This window comes from Bombina bombina, chromosome 1 (genome assembly GCF_027579735.1).
Source record: "Bombina bombina isolate aBomBom1 chromosome 1, aBomBom1.pri, whole genome shotgun sequence".
Lineage (NCBI taxonomy): Eukaryota > Metazoa > Chordata > Amphibia > Anura > Bombinatoridae > Bombina > Bombina bombina.
The window spans coordinates 552,178,063-552,197,418 of NC_069499.1; the positions used below are offsets into that span (position 1 = coordinate 552,178,063).

Consider the following 19,356-nt stretch of genomic DNA (forward strand, 5'->3'; position numbering starts at 1 on the left):
GGTAAGTATTTAGTTTTAAATAGGAATAATTGATTTAATTGTAGTTATTTTATTTAGATTTATTTAAATTATATTTAAATTGGCGGGGTGTTAGGGTTAGACTTAGGTTTAAGGGTTAATAACTTTATTATAGTGGCGGCGACGTTGGTGGCGGCAGATTAGGGGTTAATAATTGTAGGTAGTTTGTAACGACATTGGGGGCGGCAGATTAGGGGTTAATACATTTAATATAGTTGTGGCGTCTTTGGGGGGGCAGATTAGGGGTTAATAAATATAATGTAGGTTTCAGCGATGTTGGGGGCAGCAGATTAGGCGTTCATAGGGATAATGTAGGTTGCGGCGGTGTCCGGAGCGGCAGATTAGGGGTTAATAATATAATGTAGGTGGCAACGATGTTGGGAATGGCAGATTATGGGTTAAGTGAAAGATTAGGGGTGTTTAGACTCGGGGTTCATGTTAGGGTGTTAGGTGTAGACATAAAATTCCTTTCCCCATAGGAATCAATGGGGCTGCGTTAGGAGCTGAACGCTGCGTTTTTTTTCAGCTGGCTCAGCTCCATTGTTTCCTATGGGGAAATTGCGCATGAGCACGTTTAGCCAGCTCACCGCTACCGTAAGCAGCGCTGGTATTACAGTGAGATGTGGAGCTAAATTTTGCTCAACGCTCACTTTTTTTAGGCTAACGCCGGCTTGCATAAAACTCATAATACCAGCGTTGTCTTAAGGGAGCGGTGAGAAAAAAAGGCTTGTTAGCACCGCACAGCCTTACCGACAAAAACTCGTAATCTAGCCGAGAGTTTTTTTCTGATCTCTGTATTTGCCACTTTGGTGTTGGAGATGTAGACAGAGGACTGTGTATCCCTATATATAAACCAGTTTATTCTTTTAGTTCTAGTTACCTTTTCTGGTGGTATCTTGCATTTGGTGGCAACTTCTCCAATCCAAGTCTCTGTTATCAGCCCACTCTGAGGAAATCCAAACCCACGAAAGGAGATGTTGGCTGGCAGATTTGTCTTGCAAACTATCCCATGGCATCTTAAATTTGGGATACTGTAGGCATTATTTGCTTGTAGCACTGAAATCTCCATGATCTGAGGGGAAAGTATTGGTTATTGTTTTTAGAGTTACTGTAATTATATAACAAATGACCAGGACCTATAACCACATGTACATTAATGCACAAACCTTCATGCATTCAGAATGTATTTGTACTTTTTGAAGGAGATTTATCAGGCTTTTTAGACTCACTCTGTATATTTTACTACTGAATGATAGAATGTGTGTTTTATAATAAAATAGTACTTACAAAAAACAAATTATCTATCCAATTCTGTAAGAAACAACTTTAATTGACTGCTTTTAAACTGACTGCTTTTAAATGCCCCTTTTATTTCTGCTAGACTCTCTGGTATGTCTTCCTGCTTCTGCCTAACTGACTGCTTTTAAACGCCCATTTAATTTCTGCTAGACTCCTCTGGTATGTCTTCCTGCTTCTGCCTAACTGACTGCTTTTAAACGCCCCTTTAATTTCTGCTAGACTCCTCTGGTATGTCTTCCTGCTTCTGCCTAACTGACTGCTTTTAAACGCCCCTTTAATTTCTGCTAGACTCCTCTGGTATGTCTTCCTGCTTCTGCCTAACTGACTGCTTTTAAACGCCCCTTTAATTTCTGCTAGACTCCTCTGGTAACCATTTCCCCTGTCTCCATTTTGTCCATTTTATCTTATATTGTCTAAAACGTGTAACTCCTGCTAGCTAAAACTGCTTGTAACAGCTGGCTAGAATCATTTCATCACTTCTCACTCCTACATATGGAGAAGGCTTAAGGCTCATTTTGGGCAGAGGCTCTCTGATTCTAAGTAGCTCTCTGTTACAAGTAGCAAGAGTTAGCACACTGGAGTTAGAAACTGGAGGTTGAAACTGCAGACCAACTAACAGGTAAACTTAATAACTATACTTCTACACAATGCTCTCTATGCCTTTTCTGCTGTCTCTGTCTTCCCTTCTCCTAAAAATCACTGCATGTCCCTATAACAACAATCCCCACACTATCCATATCTCCCCCTCCCTTCTCTCATCCCCTATGCTGTCCTCTCATAAACTACTTTGTTTCCTTAGAAACACTTCCCCCTCTAACTCTCCTGTGTCTAATCATTCCCGCTCCTACAAATCTCACTCTCACCTTCTGTCTCTCTCACTGCTACTACTGCTTGCTGCTGGTGATGTCTCTCCTAACCCTGGCTCTGCAACAATCGCCACACTTTTACACTCTCGCTCTCCCACTGCAAAAATTCTAGGTCACGCAATACCAACAATCTCATCTCAATTAACACACAGCGCCTAACTCCTCCCTTTTCTTGTGCCCTCTGGAATGCTCGCTCCATCTGTAACAAGCTTACAACTGTTCACGACCTGTTTCTTTCCAACGCTTTCAACCACTTAGCTATTACTGAAACCTGGCTATCTTCCTCTGACACTGCTTCCATTGCTGCTCTCACACACGGTGGTCTTCACTTTAGCCACACACCTAGGCCAGGTGAGAGACACGGTGGCGGTGTTGGCATCTTACTCTCCCTCTCCTGCTCCTATCAGTACCTATCCCCATTTCCATCTCTCTCCTTTTCTTCCTTTGAAGTCCACTGCATTCGCCTGTTCTCCCCTCTCTCTCTCAGAGTGGCAGTTATCTATCGCCCCCCTGGACCAACTTCCCAATTCCTTGACAACTTTGCTGCCTGGCTTCCTTACTTTTTCTCCACAAATACACCTGCTCTAATCCTAGGGGACTTCAACATCCCCATTGACAACCCATCTGCCCCTGCTGCCTCTAAACTTCTCTCACTCACTAACTCCTTCAGCCTCTCACAATCCACCCTATTCCCTACCCACCGTGATGGACACATGTTGCATGTCGCCCATTTGCCATCTCAGACCACCATCTGCTCACCTTTAATCCTAATATAGATACTAAACCTACTTCCCCCTCTTGTCTCCGCACCAGCAGAAATCTGCACACTGTGGATGCTCCCCAACTCTCCAATCTTATTCAACTACGCCTCCCCCACACTTCCACGATATCCTGCCCTGACCTTGCTATAACCCACTATAACAATACTCTCTCTGCTGCACTTGACACTCTCGCTCCACCCCAACCTCGCAAAGCCCCACGTCGTCAGCTCCAACCCTGGCACTCCCAACAAACGCGACACCTACAAAAATGCTCCCGCACAGCTGAGCGTGTCTGGAGGAAATCCCGCTCTGAACATGATTTCATGCACTATAAGTTCATTCTCTACTCTTACACCTCTGCCCTTCGCTTAGCTAAGCAAACCTACTTCTCCTCTCTTATATCCACTCACTCCTCAAACCCTAAAAGACTCTTCTCTATTTTCAACTCTCTCCTCTACCCACCTGCACCACCCCCTCATCTGACTATTTTCTCAATAAAACACTTGCAATCCGAGGAAACATTCCGACACAAACCTGCAATCTCCCAACTCCGCTCCCAGTCACCCACTCTCTGCACCCTCCTCCCAACCACTGAGAGTGAAGTGGCTTCCCTTTTGTCTTCCTCACACCTCACTACCTGCCCACTTGACCCTATTCCTTCACATCTAATCCCACTTCTGTCTACCACCCTCACTCCGGCTCTTACTCACATATTTAACCTTTCCCTTTCTACCGGCTCATTCCCTGCCTCCTTCAAACATGCAAAGGTCACCCCCATCCTCAAAAAAACCCTCCCTCGACCCTAACTACCCTGCAAACCACCGCACCATATCACTGCTCCCAATAGCTTCAAAACTCCTTGAAAAACTAGTTTTCAATCGCCTAACCCACTTCCTGTCCTCCAACTCATTGCTCGACCCCCTGCAATCTGGCTTCCGTCCCCAACACTCAACTGAGACTGCCCTCACCAAGGTTACTAACGATCTCCTTTCTGCTAAAAACAAAGGCTACTACTCTATACTCATCTTACTTGACCTATCTGCTGCCTTTGACACTGTTGACCATCCCCTTCTCCTACGGTCTCTCAGTTCTCTTGGTCTCTGTGACACTGCCCTCTCCTGGATTCACTCTTATCTCTCTAACAGATCCTTCTCTGTCTCTTTTGCTGGTGACTCCTCCTCTCTATTGTCCCTGTCTGTTGGAGTACCTCAAGGCTCTGTCCTGGGTCCTCTACTCTTCTCTATTTACACTTCGTCACTGGGTAAACTTATCAACAGCTATGGCTTCAGCTATCACCTCTATGCTGATGATACCCAGATCTACCTTTCCACCCCTGCACTCTCTCCTTCTGTCAACTCTCACATCAGCGACTGCTTATCTGGCATTTCCTCCTGGATGGCCTCTCACCACCTAAAAATAAATATGTCCAAAACCGAACTACTTCTAATTCCCCCCTCTAGCTCCACTCCAGTCTCTAATTTTTCTATTACTGTTGGCGGCACCACCATCTCCCCATCACCCCAAGTCCGCTGCCTCGGAGTCACGCTTGACTCAAATCTGTCCTTCATTCCCCACATCCAACTGCTCTCTTCATCCTGCCGCAACCACCTACGCAATATCTCCAAAATTCGCCCGTTTCTGAGTGCTGAAACTACCAAACAGCTCATCCACTCCCTGGTAATTTCCCAACTTGACTACTGTAACAACTTACTAACTGGCCTCCCTCTCTGCCGCCTCTCTCCCCTCCAATCCATCCTAAATGCATCTGCCAGGCTAATCTACCTCTCTCGATGCTCTGTTTCTGCTGCGCCTCTCTGTGAGTCCCTTCACTGGCTCCCCATTCACAACAGAATTAAATTCAAAATTCTCACCCTGACCTACAAAGCCCTCACCAATGCTGCCCCACCCTACCTGTCCTCACTCATCAACAAATATACTCCTGCCCGTCCCCTAAGATCCAACAATGACCTGCTTCTTGCGTCCTCTACCATCACCTCCTCTCATTCTAGACTACAGGACTTCTCTCGTGCGGCACCAACCCTCTGGAACGCACTTCCTCGAGATGTCAGAATTGCCCCTAACCTGTCCTCCTTTAAACGTTCCCTAAAGACCTTTCTTTTCAGGGAAGCTTATCACCCGACTTATTAACAAACTAACTTCAATTAACTAACAGTTGCCCTCTATCTCCTCACTAATATCATTCTCACCTCTGCAGTCCCCACCTCCTGTTTCCAATCCTCCTACCCATCTAGATTGTAAGTTCCCACGGGAACAGGGCCCTCAATTCCCCCTGTATTTGTCTGTAAAATTTTGTGTCTTATCGTATTGTTTCTCCACTGTACTGTTATCCTTGTACCCATGGGCAGCGCTGCGGAATCTGTCGGCGCTTTATAAATAAAGAATAATAATAATAATTAAAAAAAGGATGTACTACTTCTTTTACATAAAATCTGAATTGTAAATTAAAATCCAACATTGATTTGAGCATGAGTTAAATTTACTTATATCGAAACAACATAAATAAAATAATGGATAAAGTATCATGGTTGTATTTTTAAAGTCACAGTAGTTATTGGTAGTGCAAAGTATGGCAATAATAAAGCTTACAAAGATGGACTCGGTCGCTGAGCACCCGCCATTGCTGTAATACGTGAGATCAGCCGCAACAACTCTACCATCATTCATAAATCCCACCTAAAAACATACACAGAATATTTATTTTGTATTACTGTATGCAATGTTTTTTTGTAGCTTACTATCCTAAAGTTACGAGTAACATACTCTACTAAAATGTAAATACTGATCTTTCTTGGCATTCTCATTTGGAATGGCTGATATTAGCTACATTATACATAGGAAGGAGAACTATACTTAAAATCTTGGAAATCCTAATTATAGCAAACTATATTCCTATGACACATCTCTTACAAACAAATACATTCTCTGTAGGTAGAGGATCCATCAAGATTGGCTATGTGTCTGCATTCCTGAGAGGTCTTCATGCCTGAAAATGTCCACCTAAATCTGAAGATTTTCTTGAAGTGGACTGGTAAGCTTACATACTTTAGCCAATTTGGTACTTTAATATTTATCTAATATATGTTTGGGGGTCAGAACGTTTCTTTAGACGGTAATATAAACATTGAACAATAAAACTGATTTTCTATTTGTAGATAAGTAGATATTTTAAAAATACACAATATCTCTAAACAACACAACTATATTTATTAAAGGTACTAAATGACAGAAAACAAATGAGCTTTTTTATTTAATTGTTACATAATTACCTATTGACACTACTAAATACAAAGACTTTTTACTACTTACACTATATAATAATTAACCAGTTTACAATAATAAAACATTGCTATTATTTATGTCCACTAATCAAGCTAATTAAGCTACTTCAAATATCAGAAACAATCAATCAGCAAAATTGTTGCGGTGCGGCTATACCGCTTTGTGTGCGGAATGGCTGGTCTCCCTTCTCACGGTGATACAGCTATACCACTAGCGTTTTAGTCAAAAAATGGCTTTTGAGTGTGGAATTTTCAGATTTCCCGAATTACAGGTTGTGTGTTCCAGCTATTACGCTAGCGTTATAGCTTATACCACCACGATCCATTCCGCGATCAAAGACCAGTAGTTATGGATTTTGCGAAACAAAAATGTTTCACAAAACTCATAACAAAAATGTTACAAAGTACACTAACACCCAAAAACTACCTATTAACCCCTAAACCGCCACCCCCACATCGCAAATACTTTATTAAATTTATTAACCCCTAATCCACCGCCCACCAACATCGCCAACACAAAATTAAAGTATTAACCCCTAAACCGCCTAATTAGCTTCTCTCGTCCCCACATTGCCAACACTAAATATACATATTAACCCCTAAACCTCCGCCCCCCCACATCGCTACTACTAAAATAAACCTATTTACCCCTAAACCCCCAGCCCCCCACATCATAACACACTAAATTAATCTATTAACCCCTAAACCTAACACCCCCATATCTTTAAATTAAATTTACAATATACTAACTAGATATGTGCGATTTGTTTCGGATCGATTCAGAAATTCGGCGATTCGGATCAAACCGAATTTCCGAATTAAAATACTGCCGAATTTACCGAATAAATCCGAATTACTTTGGATTTATTCAGTAAATTCGGATGGCCATGGATTACACTACTATTGTACAGTATAAATCTAATCCCACCTAACACTTCCCGAAATTCCGAACCGAACCGAACTGAATCGAACCGAATCCAGCCAAATTTAGTACATAATACTAGTCTAATCCCACCTAACACTTACCGAAATTCCGAATTTCCGAACCGAATCGAACTGAATCCAGCCGAATTTATTCGAATCCGAATGAATCCGAAACAAAACCGAACCAAATTTATTCGAATCCGAATGAATCCGAAACAAATCCGAACCGAATTGATTCAAATTTTTCCGAATTCAAATCGCTCTGAACCGAAATTCTAAAAAATCCGAATCGATCCGAACCGAACCGAATTTTTTCGCCATGCACATGTGTAATACTAACTACCTTAAAATAAAAAAACTTACCTTTGAAATTAAAAAAACCTAAGCTTAAACTATAAATAAATCTAATATAACTATTTTAAAAAACGAATATAAACTAAAAATAGAAAACCTAACTTGCAAAATTAAAACACTACAAAAAAAATTACAAAAAACTAACATTACAAAACCCCCCACTAAAGTGTAAATTCTAAGATTATAAAAAATAATAAACAAAATTATCCAAAATAATACAAATTTAACCTAATCTAATACCCCTATAAAAAAAAGCCACCCCAAAATAAAAACACCACTTAATCTAACAATAAATCGGCATTTGTATGGGCATTGCCCTTAAAAGGGCAATCAGCTCTTTTGCTGCCCATAAAAAAAGCCCTAATCTAAAACAAAACCCCTAATCTAAAAAAAAACCCACCCCCAAAAAACCTAACACTAACGCCAAAAATTACTCACAGTTCCTGAAGTCCGGACATCCATCTTCTTCAAGGCTGACTAAGGTCTTCATCCAGGCGGCAACATCTTCATCCAGCACGGGGACATCATCTTTCTTTATCCCGGTGGCATGGAGCTTTGACGGCACGGAGCAGGTTCGGTTTGCCAGCGGCACGGACAACCAACACGGAACCTCCTCTTCATGCAATCTCTGCCGCTCACTGAAGATTGAATGCAAGGTACCCCTTTTATATTTGGGGTACCTTGCATTCCTATTGGTTGAAATATTCAAATCAGCCAGATCAGGTTTATTTATAGTATAAGATTAGTTTTTTTTTATTTCACAGGTAAGTTTCTTTTATTTTAAGGTAGTTATATTGTAACTTTAATTTAAAGTTAGGAGGTGTTAGGTTTAGGGGTTAATAGTTTAATTTAGTGTGTTGCGATGTGGGGGGGCCGGCAGTTTAGGGGTTAATAGGTTTAGTTTATGTTTGTGATGTGGGGGGCCGACAGTTTAGGGGTTAATAGGTTTATTTTGGTGTTAGCAATGCGGGTGTGTGGCGTATTGGGGTAATAATTTTATTTAGTGTCGGCGATGTCAGGGGGCGGTGGATTAGGGGTATTTAGACTAGGGTTTTATATTAGGGTGTTAGGTTTTTACATAACTTCCTTGTCCAAACAGGTATCAATGGGGATGGCATTATATGTATTTTTAAATAGATTTATATATATATATATATATATATATATATAATCATCATGAATATATGTATACATATATTTTTTCTTTCATGATTCAGATAGAGCATGAAATTTTAAGATACTTTCTAATTTACTCATATTATCAATTTTTCTTCATTCTCTTGCTATCTTTATTTTAAAAGCAGAAATGTAAATCTTAGCAGCCAGACCATTTTAGGTTCAGCACCATGGACAGCGCTTGCTATCCAGTGCAAGAATAACCCTGGTTCTCAACCAAAAATGGGCCGGCTCCTATGCATCACATTCCTGCTTTTTAAATAAAGATAGCAAGAGAACGAAGAAAAATTGATAATAGGAGTAAATTAGAAATTTGCTTAAAATTGCATCTATCTGAATCATGAAAGAAAAAAAATTTGGGTTTAGTGTCCAAAAGCATTAATTGGCTGGGATAAATAGTGTTTTTCTCATAATGCAGTGCAGCCTGCATTTCCCGGTCCCCGGGGCTGGTAATGTCACTACTCCCATACATGGTGATGTCACTAGCATCCCCAGGCCATTTGGACACCTTGTAGGTGGGGGTAAACATTTGTTGAGGCTGAGATTAGATCAGAAGTGCCCCCCGCATATAATAACACATGGTCATCATTCGCACAAAATATTTCATATTCCAATGTTCTGCACATAAAAGAGCATGTTCTATTTATTCATAAATAAATATTCCTACATATATCTGATGGTATTGTGGTATATATATGTTTATATATATATATATATATATATATATATATATATATATATAAATATATATAAAAAATGATTGTATATACAGTACGTATTGAGTAGATATATACAGGAATATATATTTAGAAATACTAAGAACATATTCTGCTATGTGCATAACATTGGGATGTGAAATATTTACAATAAATACCTTATATGCTTTATCAAATATGAATATTGCATAAATATGATTCTACGTGTTTTCAGCAAAGGGCTCCAATGCACTTATATATATATGTCTATATATGTGCACATATGTATTAATGTATTTATATGTGAATATATGTCTGTAAATACATATATACACATATAATTACATAAACACATATGTACATATATATATATATATATATATATATATATATATATATATATATATACACACACACACACATTTCCATATTTAGACATGTATTGTATGTATCTCAATGTTAAAGCCCTTTGCTTGCCTTTTTCTAACACCTTCAATTCCTCATATCTTTGAGCCCCTATAACTTTTGTGTGCACTATTTTTGTGAATATCTTTTATTTGATAATGTTATTATGAATGTAACTATACTTTATAATGTATTTTTGTTGTATTTTGGGACATATTTCGCAAAACAGTTAAACAGAGCTCTGAAGTGGCAGTAATCACTCTAGCATAAATTGTGATTGCGCTCAAGCAATTGCGTTTACTTTCAACTCGTTATACCAGCGGTAAGCCCAACTACCGCAAACACCTGCGATAAACCCCTTATCGGTTGCAAGCAAATGTTTGTGCTTCACTCGTAATCTGGCCCTATGTGTTAAACTGATTTTTAGATGCTAATCTGGCTGAATTTGGAACATTTGTTGCAAGAACATTTTTAATAGTTACATATAATAGTATTCTATTTCATCTGTAAAAATCAGACAGTAATTGATTTTTTTTTTCAAACTTGCAATTCCTTTGAAAACATTTCAATTTAAAAAGATACTGTCATGGGATGCAGGACACAGCATAGAAGGTACAACGCTATTTTATTGCAGAGCATAGAAGTAAACAGCTTGTACAACACATCTAACTTGGTAACTGCGACATAGACAATAATGGCTACAAGCCACGCCCCCATCCAGTGACGTCACCTCCCACTCTCATCACATCTTCCCCTTTTTCAAAGGACAAAGCATACATTTTTTTTTAGGGTACATCAAATAACAAGGTATACAAGACGCATAAAATAATAGTTTTGTTTAGTGTATGACAAATAACAATTTAAAGAGAATATATATGAACAACAAGAAATACAATCCTGACTTGAACATCGGGGTAGACTACCCTAGTCCACAGTGACCATGGGATTATTCTGCCCATTCTTCTGGTCACTGCTCTAACTAGTGCTAATCCCGATATCGGGCTGGAAGTTTCACCACTCTTCCACTTGACGTCATTTTACATGAACTGTCCTCTGATACAGAAGAAGGTAACATAGTAGATAAGGTTGAAAAAAGACTGAAGTCCATCGAGTTCAACCTATACAAATCTAAAATACTTACAAAAAGCTCCAGTTAAGCTTAAATAACCCCATTAAAATGTGACCCATTTAATACTAGCAATCATATCCATGAATTTTGTTTATATACAGAAATTTATCCAGACTGTTTTTAAATGTATCTATGGTATTGGCATTCACTACCTCCTTTGGTAATGAGTTCCACAATTTTATTGCTCTTACAGTGAAAAAACGTTTCCGTTGCAGGAGATTAAATCTCCTTTCCTCCAACCTTAAATTATGACCTCTTGTCAGAAACAATTTTCTTGGAATAAACAGAGCTTCTGCCATCTCTGTATATGGGCCTTGAATATATTTATATAAAGTAATCATGTCACCTCTCAAGCACCTTTTTTCTAAAGAAAACAGACCCAGTTTGGCTAGCCTCTCCTCATAGGTTAATTTCTCCAATCCCCTTATTAGCTTTGTGGCCCTTCTCTGAACTTTTTCTAGTTCTACAATATCTTTATTAGCAATTGGTCCCCAGAACTGCACTCCAAACTCAAGGTGAGGTCTTACCAGGGCTTTATATAATAACAGAATTATGCTTTCCTCCCTTGAATCAATGCCTCTTTTAATACATGCTAGTATCTTATTAGCCTTTGAAGCCGCTGCCCTGCATTGTGCACCCATCTTTAGCTTGTTATCTATTACTACTCCCAAATCCCTTTCCTCCTGTGTTTGGCTAAGTCTTGTCCCATTTAAAAAATACGTAGCCTGCTTATTTTTACTTCCAAAATGTAGAACCTTGCATTTTTCCGTATTAAATCTCATTTTCCATTCACTTGCCCATAGATCTAATTTTAGCAAATCCCTTTGTAAAGAGAGTTCGTTCTGCTCTGACCTTATGACCTTACTTAACTTAGTATCATCTGCAAAAATAGAAATGTCGCTATTTAATCCTTGCTCCAAGTCATTTATAAAAATATTAAAAAGAACAGGGCCCAGTACTGATCCCTGGGGGACGCCACTGATTACCTTTGTCCAATCTGAGTATGATCCATTTACTACTACTCGTTGCTCCCTATCTTTTATCCAGTTATTTATCCATGAGCTAACATTTTCAGCTATTCCCAGTCCCTTAATTTTGTGCATTAATCTCTCATGTGGCACTGTATCAAATGCCTTTGCAAAATCTAAGTATATCACATCAACTGATTCCCCTTTATCTATATTTTTACTTACTTCCTCGTAGAATCTAATTAGATTAGTTTGACATGATCTATTTCTCCTAAAGCCATGCTGATTAGAACTCATAATCTTGTTTACACGAATATGCTCATCAATATAATCCCTTATAATCCCTTCAAATATCTTCCCCACTATTGATGTCAGACTAACTGGTCTATAGCTTCCTTGATCATCCCTGCTTCCCTTTTTGAAGAGTGGCACCACATCAGCTTTACGCCAATCCTGGGGTACCATGCCTGAGGATAATGAGTCTTGAAAAATTAAGAGTAAAGGTTTGTCTATAACAGTGCTAAGTTCCCTTAACACCCTTGGGTGTATTCCATCTGGGCCTGGAGTTTTATTTACCTTAATATTTTCCAGTTTTTTCCTGATATCCTCTAAACAAAACCCAGTTAGTGGTATGGACTGGCATGTTCTATTCTGTTCCAAAGTATCATTCAATGGTTCCTCCCTTGTGTATACTGAAGAAAAAAACTGGTTTAGTACCTCAGCCTTCTCCCTGTCATTATTTATCATGCTACCCTCCACGCATTTTAATGTACCTATATTATCCTTCTTAGATTTTTTGCTATTTATGTACTTAAAGAACCTTTTAGGGTTAGACTTAGAATCCTTTGCAATTAATTTTTCATTTTCAATTTTTGCTAATTTGATTGCTTTTTTTGCATGCTTTGTTACATTCCTTATAAATATTGTATGCTGAGTCTGTACTATTTTCTTTTAATAATTTAAATGCCCTACGTTTTTTCCTAATTTCTCTTAACACATTTTTATTTAGCCATAATGGCTTTGTTTTTTTATTTTTATTTTTATAACCATATGGTATGTGTTGATATGTATATTTATTTAACACATTTTTAAATATTATCCATTTATTCTCTGTATTTTTATTAGAAAATACATTGTCCCAATTTATATTATTTAATGATTTCCTTAAATCATTGAATTTTGCTTTCTTGAAATTAAAAGTCTTAGTTAAGCCTTTAAAACACTGCATTTGAAAATAGATTTCAAATGTGACCATGTTATGATCACTGTTACCCAAATGTTCTTTAACTTCTATGTTTGATATTATATCTGTATTGTTTGATAGCACTAAATCCAATATAGCTTTACTCCTAGTTGGCTCCTCTATTAATTGTGACAAGAAGTTATCCCTGAGAACATTTAAAAATCTATCCCCCTTAGCTGAATTACTAGTTTCATTGGCCCAGTTTATATCAGGGTAGTTAAAATCTCCCATAATTAGAGCACTGTTATTAGCAGCCTTACCTATTTGGATAAGTAGTTGAGTTTCCTCCAGGTCACTAATGTTGGGAGGCTTGTAGCATGTTCCTAGTAATATTTTTTTAGGATTTTTCCCCCCACTCTTTATTTCAACCCACAGGGTCTCTACATTGTCACTTGTATCATAAATATCTTCCCTTATTGTAGGTTTAAGGTTAGGTTTAATATACATGCAGATTCCTCCACCCCTTTTATTATTCCTGTCCCTCCTAAATAATGTATACCCCTCTAAGTTAACTGCCCAGTCATGTGAATCATCCCACCAAGTTTCAGTTATACTGATAACATCATAGTCCTCTTCTGCAACTAAGAGCGTCAGCTCCCCCATTTTACCTGTCATGCTTCTTGATTGAGAGTCTACTGGGAGCAAATAAGTATCCCCACTGTGATCTTGCTGAGGGGAAGGTACCCCTCTTAAAACAGGGGATCCCACCGGCAGTGGCTCTGAGGCATCCAGTCCCACTCTCTCAGGTACTGACTGAAGATGTCTTCTATTTCGACGTGTGACTGTCCCTACATCAGTAAGGACTACATAAGACCTTGGTTCTGGAGAGCGTCCAATTACCGTAGCAGGCGTCTTCCATTTCTTCTCATCATCCAATTTAACTCTGACACTTTGCCCCACATTCAGCTCCTGCAAGGGCCTCACGGAGTGTTTTCTGTCGTAGAAGAATCGATAACCCCTTTTAGCCTCTTCATCCCTCCTAAGGACCTCGTCCCGAGGAACAGAGCTGGTCGGCTGGAAGACACCCACAGGGGGTAAAGTGGTGTGAATCTGACATCCTAGCATCAGCTGTGCCGGGCTAAAACCCATGGCTTGGATGGGAGTCACCCTATAGGCCAAGAGAGCTAGGTACGGCTCAGATTGCTTCAAAATTAACTTTGCTGTTTAAACTGCCCTTTCAGCCATTCCTTTGACCTGCGGGTAATGTGGTCTTGATGTAGAATGGACAAAGCCATATTCACTGCTGTAAGAACTGAACTCCATGGAAGCAAACTGCATTCCGTTATCACTCACTAACTCCATTGGTATGCCCCACCAGGCGAACAAGCTCTTGAGACGAGTGATAAAGGCTTGACTGGTGATCTCATTAAAGGGTGCAATCTCCAAATACCTGGAATAGTAGTCAATCACGACTAGGTACTTTTTCCCGTGCAGTTCACACAAATAAGCAGCTATTTTCTGCCATGGGCCTGCAGGCAGTGGAGTAGAAATCAAGGGCTCCTTTCTCTGAGTAGGCCGGCATTCCCGGCAAAAGGCACATTTTGACACGTGGCTTGCAATGTCGGAACTGATCCCAGGCCACCATACTTCCGTAGCTGCCCTTTCTCAGCCATCATGAATCCTGCTTAACATCTCCTGCTGCATGCTTACAGGAATAACAATGTGGTCCTGGAACAGCACCAACCCATCCAGCTCTGTGAGCTGCGACCTCTCTGACTGGTAAGAACTTAGATATTCAGGCTGCCCGGCTCTAGGGTAAACCTTCTTTTATGTACTTAATAACTTCTTGAAGGTCTGTATCTAAACATGTCTCCTTTCTTATTTGCTCTAGCTTCCTTGACAAAATGGATTTGGATGCCAGAACTGAAACAACATACACTTTCACATCTGATTCCGTTGAAGATTCTTCAGCAGCAGCCTGTGGGAGCCTGTAAAGTGTATCTGCTACTACCAGTTGTTTCCCCGGCACATGCACTGCCTGAACATTGAACCTGAGCAGCCTCATCAGAAGTCTCTGGCATCTTAGGAGTGTTTTGTCAATATCATAGGAGTTGATTAGAGGGACTAGCGGTTTATGGTCAGTCTCCAGACTAAATTTCTCTAAACCCACTAAGTTACGCTGGAAGCGCTCACAGGCCCAAACTGCAGCCAGGCACCCTTTTTCAATTTGGTTGTATTTTGACTCAGCAGCCGTCAGTGTATGGGAACAGTAGGGGATGGGCTGTAGTTTGTTCTCATTCAGCTGCAGGAGGGCGGCCCCTAGCCAATAACTGCTCGCATCAGCACTAACCAAAGTTTTTTTGGAAGGGTTGTAGAACCCTAACACTGGGGCAGACCCCAGCAAGGACTTGACCTTTACAAAAGCTTCTACCAGTGAAGGACCCCAGACCCAGGCAGCATCTTTCTTCAACAACTCTGTGATAGGGTATAGTACTGTGGATAAAACTGGAAGGAACCTGCCCACATAATTCACAAGGCCCAATATTTGTCTCAGCTCGTGTACATCAGAAGGGCTTTTCATCTGTTCAATAGCAAGGGTTTTGCTGTCATAATGCCATCTCCATTTATGATATGCCCAAAGTAACATAACTCAGGTTTTCTTTATTTAATTTCAGCCTGGACTCTCTAATGGTCTGCAGCACATAGCTCAATCACTGGTCATGTTCTTCCAATGTAGACCCAAACACTAAAACATCGTCCATGACAACTGCCGTGACCTCGTGGTCCCTTAGGAAGAAACTCATCTCTCTTTGAAAGATTTCAGGAGCAGAGGATATCCCGAAGGTTAGTCTGCAGAAGCAACACCGACCTACTGGTGTAATAACGGTAGTCAGTTTGTGGCACTGTGAATCTAGAGATATCTGCCAGAAGCCAATGGAAGCATCCAGTGTAGAAAAGAACTTTGCCCCAGTCAGTTTCAGAGCTATATCTTCAAGCGTCGACAGCACATATCTCTCTCCCTCTTCACCACCTCATTCAGCCTTTTCAAGTCTACGCAGATGCGTACCTTCCTTTTTTTCTTTGCGACAGACACAATGAGGGCACTCCAGTCAGTTGCTTCAACAACCTCTTCAATAACTCCCATATTCTTCATATGCAGAAATTCCTTCTCCACTTGAAGCATGAGCGGGAACGGAATTCTACGAGGAGTGGTAATGCTGTATGGGACTGCATCACATTTAAGTGATATACGGACTGGGTTGCAATTCAGTAGGCCCAATTCACCAAACATGTCTTCCTAAATCTCATTCACTCTGGTGACAAGGCCCAAACCACAGGCTGCTTTCCTGCTCAATAGGTTGTTAACACACTGACCTCTAATTACATGTACCTATTAGGTGAATTTCCTCTGCTTGTACTCACAGCTGGACAATCGATTTTCCCTGCACAATCGATGCGGCCAACAGGACTATGAACTTTTGTTGTTACTTTCGCCAGCTGAGGCTGTCGAGGTAGTTTTATAAATGCTGCAAGGGACATAATAGTGATGTCTGCTCCCTTGTCAATCTTGAAGACAACCTTGGCTCCCATTACAGTAAGGGTAACCCGTCCAATCTTCGTCTGAACCAGACCGTTGAACAACAGACCCTACAAAGGACACTTCTTGACCCTCCTGGTCACTATCCACAAGCATCTCCTTAATGTATTCAGTTTTATACGCCACTTCAAAATGACCCATTCGGTTACACTTTCTACATCTTTTATCTTTAGCGGGGCATACAACATTCTGATCATGGGTATGCTTACACAGCGTGCAGTGAGCCGGCTGCACCTATCCCCTTCTGGGCCTATCTGTTGCCCTTGCTCTACCGCTCACACTGTGCCTTTCACCTGCAGCTCTCCTGAACGATTGAATTTCATACAGAATACTCTCAGACCTCAGATCAGCACTTTGCTTTTTCACCAGTTCACTCTGGCGGGCCATCTAATGTTAATTCAGCCTCCAACTATAGCTTCAGTGAGACCTCAGCATCTGCAATTCCTATGACTATTCTGTCTCTGATTTGCTCTTCTTTAGCAAAACCAAACTAGCTAGCTAGTTCATGCAGGATGTGCACAAATGACTCAACAGTTTCTCCCACACGCTGAGCACGTTTGTGAAAACAGGCCCTCTCATGAATCACATTTCTTTTGGGCACAAAGTGAGCACTGAGTTTGTTCAAAGTCAAATTCTTCCCCTTCTTGGAAAGTAAAGGCATTGAACACTGGCTCCACATCTTTCCCCATAGAGTATAAAAGAGAATTAACTTGCACTTCACCACTCTCCTTGTCCAGCTTGGAAGCAATCCTGAAGCGTTGAAACCGCTGACACCATATGGGCCAAGCTGCAGGCTGAGAGAAATTAAAAGGCTCAGGTGGGGTAAACTTCGACATCGTCATTACTCAGGAAATAGAAGCGCAGGCAAGTACTTCTGACACCATGTCATGAGATGCAGGACACAGCATAGAAGGTACAACACTATACTATTTTATTGCAGAGCATAGACGTATACACCTTGTACAACACATCTATCTTGGTAACTGCGACATAGATAATAACGGTTATAAGCCATGCCCCCATCCAGTGATGTCACCTCCCACTCTCATCACAGATACGTTATCTATGAATACATCACATCAATACATCATTAAAAGCTTGTTCTGAAACAATTATGTATACATGAAATAACAATAACATAAATTTTGGTTTAAAATGATAGTAAATTTTAGTGTTTGTAAAATTCAAGGATTTACCAGTTGAAAAAATAATGGGGACTTTAAACATGAAGTATAAAATAAGTTCCCTTACTTGTCTGAAGTGTTCGCCACACTGAGCGCCTCAGGCAGCCCACGGCAGAACGCTATTTTGCTGTGAGTTGATCTTAGCCAATAGCATGTTAGCTATCCGGCATAATGCCAGCTGGCCCACACGGCTATTGGCTAAGAGGTGGAGAATAGCTTTCTGCCGTTGGCTACCTGAGGAGCTCAGTGCGGCGAACGCTTCAGACAAATAAAGGAACTTTCAGCATATTAATTTTATACTTCATGACTGAAAGTCCCCTTTATTTGTTCCACTAGTAAATCCTAGAGTTTCACAAATGCTAGGATTTACCATCACTTTAATCAAACATGTAAAAATTATGAAAAACATCTTTGTTTTTTAACACGCATAGGCATCTACAGATCTTTTTCTGTGGAGGGAGGAAGGTAAAAAATAAATTCTTCCAATGATAATGATATCAATGGTAACAAGTGCTGCAGGAGAAAGTTGCTTATTGTACACAAAAGTTACTTATTGTGTGCTCATCATTTTAAAGTGCTGGCTCATTGGCATCAAAAGAATGGCTCAAGTGATTTCTTGTGCTTAGATGTAGTGTAATTTGCCTCCCCTTTCTCCCCCCTGGACACTCATGCATCAAACTAACCTCAGTGTTTAAACATAGATCATTATTTTATTTTTCTTTATACTTACTTTGTAAATCGCAAGGTAGGGATGCCGACCGCCTTTTATTAACATATCGTCACTTCGTTCCAAGATGCAGCGAACAGGTCGCTTGGTTCTAAATGACAGGAAAAAAAATGTATAATTTATTCCTTTAGATTTTCATATTAATATTTAATTGGAAGTCACATTCGCACTGTCTTGATTCTAACAAACAGTACTGACGTCTTCAAAATTGGGGTTTAAAAGGGGATTGCGGAATTGCGACTATTGTAATCCATGTCCATCCACTGCTAACCCATCTGATTGCATATTTTATTTTGTCAGGACAGACTTCACAGCATTTTTCTAAATAGTTACTTTTAAACTTAGACAAGTATTGTTTTGGACAATATTTATTTCTATTATATGTTTAAGAACCATTTTCATTTGCGTACAACAAGATGGGAGACTCTCAAACGAGATTGTGCTTTTGTGAACGGGTTTTTATAGGGGACACACCTCCAAACATGATCACAAGAGTGCTTTTCAAAATGCTTGCGCCTACTTTATTAAAAAAGTTTGGCACTTGACACTCTCCTAAGAAGTTTTGTTTCAGGTAGTAATCTAATCCAGCTTCCTTAAAGTAAAATGTACTGGCACATAGAGTCAATGCAAAATGAAATATCAGTCTCACTTAAAGGAACATTAAAATTATTTTTTAAATTTGTTTAATTTAAATTATTTACTATTTACATTTACAATATATATATTATGTTCTGCAAAACGGATGCTCTTGTGCTGAGAAAAAAGTAAAC

The 19,356-nt window shown here is 39.8% G+C and overlaps 1 protein-coding gene across 1 annotated transcript in view; it reads right to left on the reverse strand.

The window, feature by feature from the left end:
* Positions 1-19,356, reverse strand: part of LOC128659728 (aldehyde oxidase 1-like) — a 561,780-nt gene that overhangs the window by 276,954 nt on the left and 265,470 nt on the right. The window contains 3 exon segments of the mRNA XM_053713310.1: positions 899-1,090; positions 5,552-5,638; positions 18,590-18,677. Of these exon segments, the coding sequence (XP_053569285.1) occupies positions 899-1,090; positions 5,552-5,638; positions 18,590-18,677 (367 nt within the window).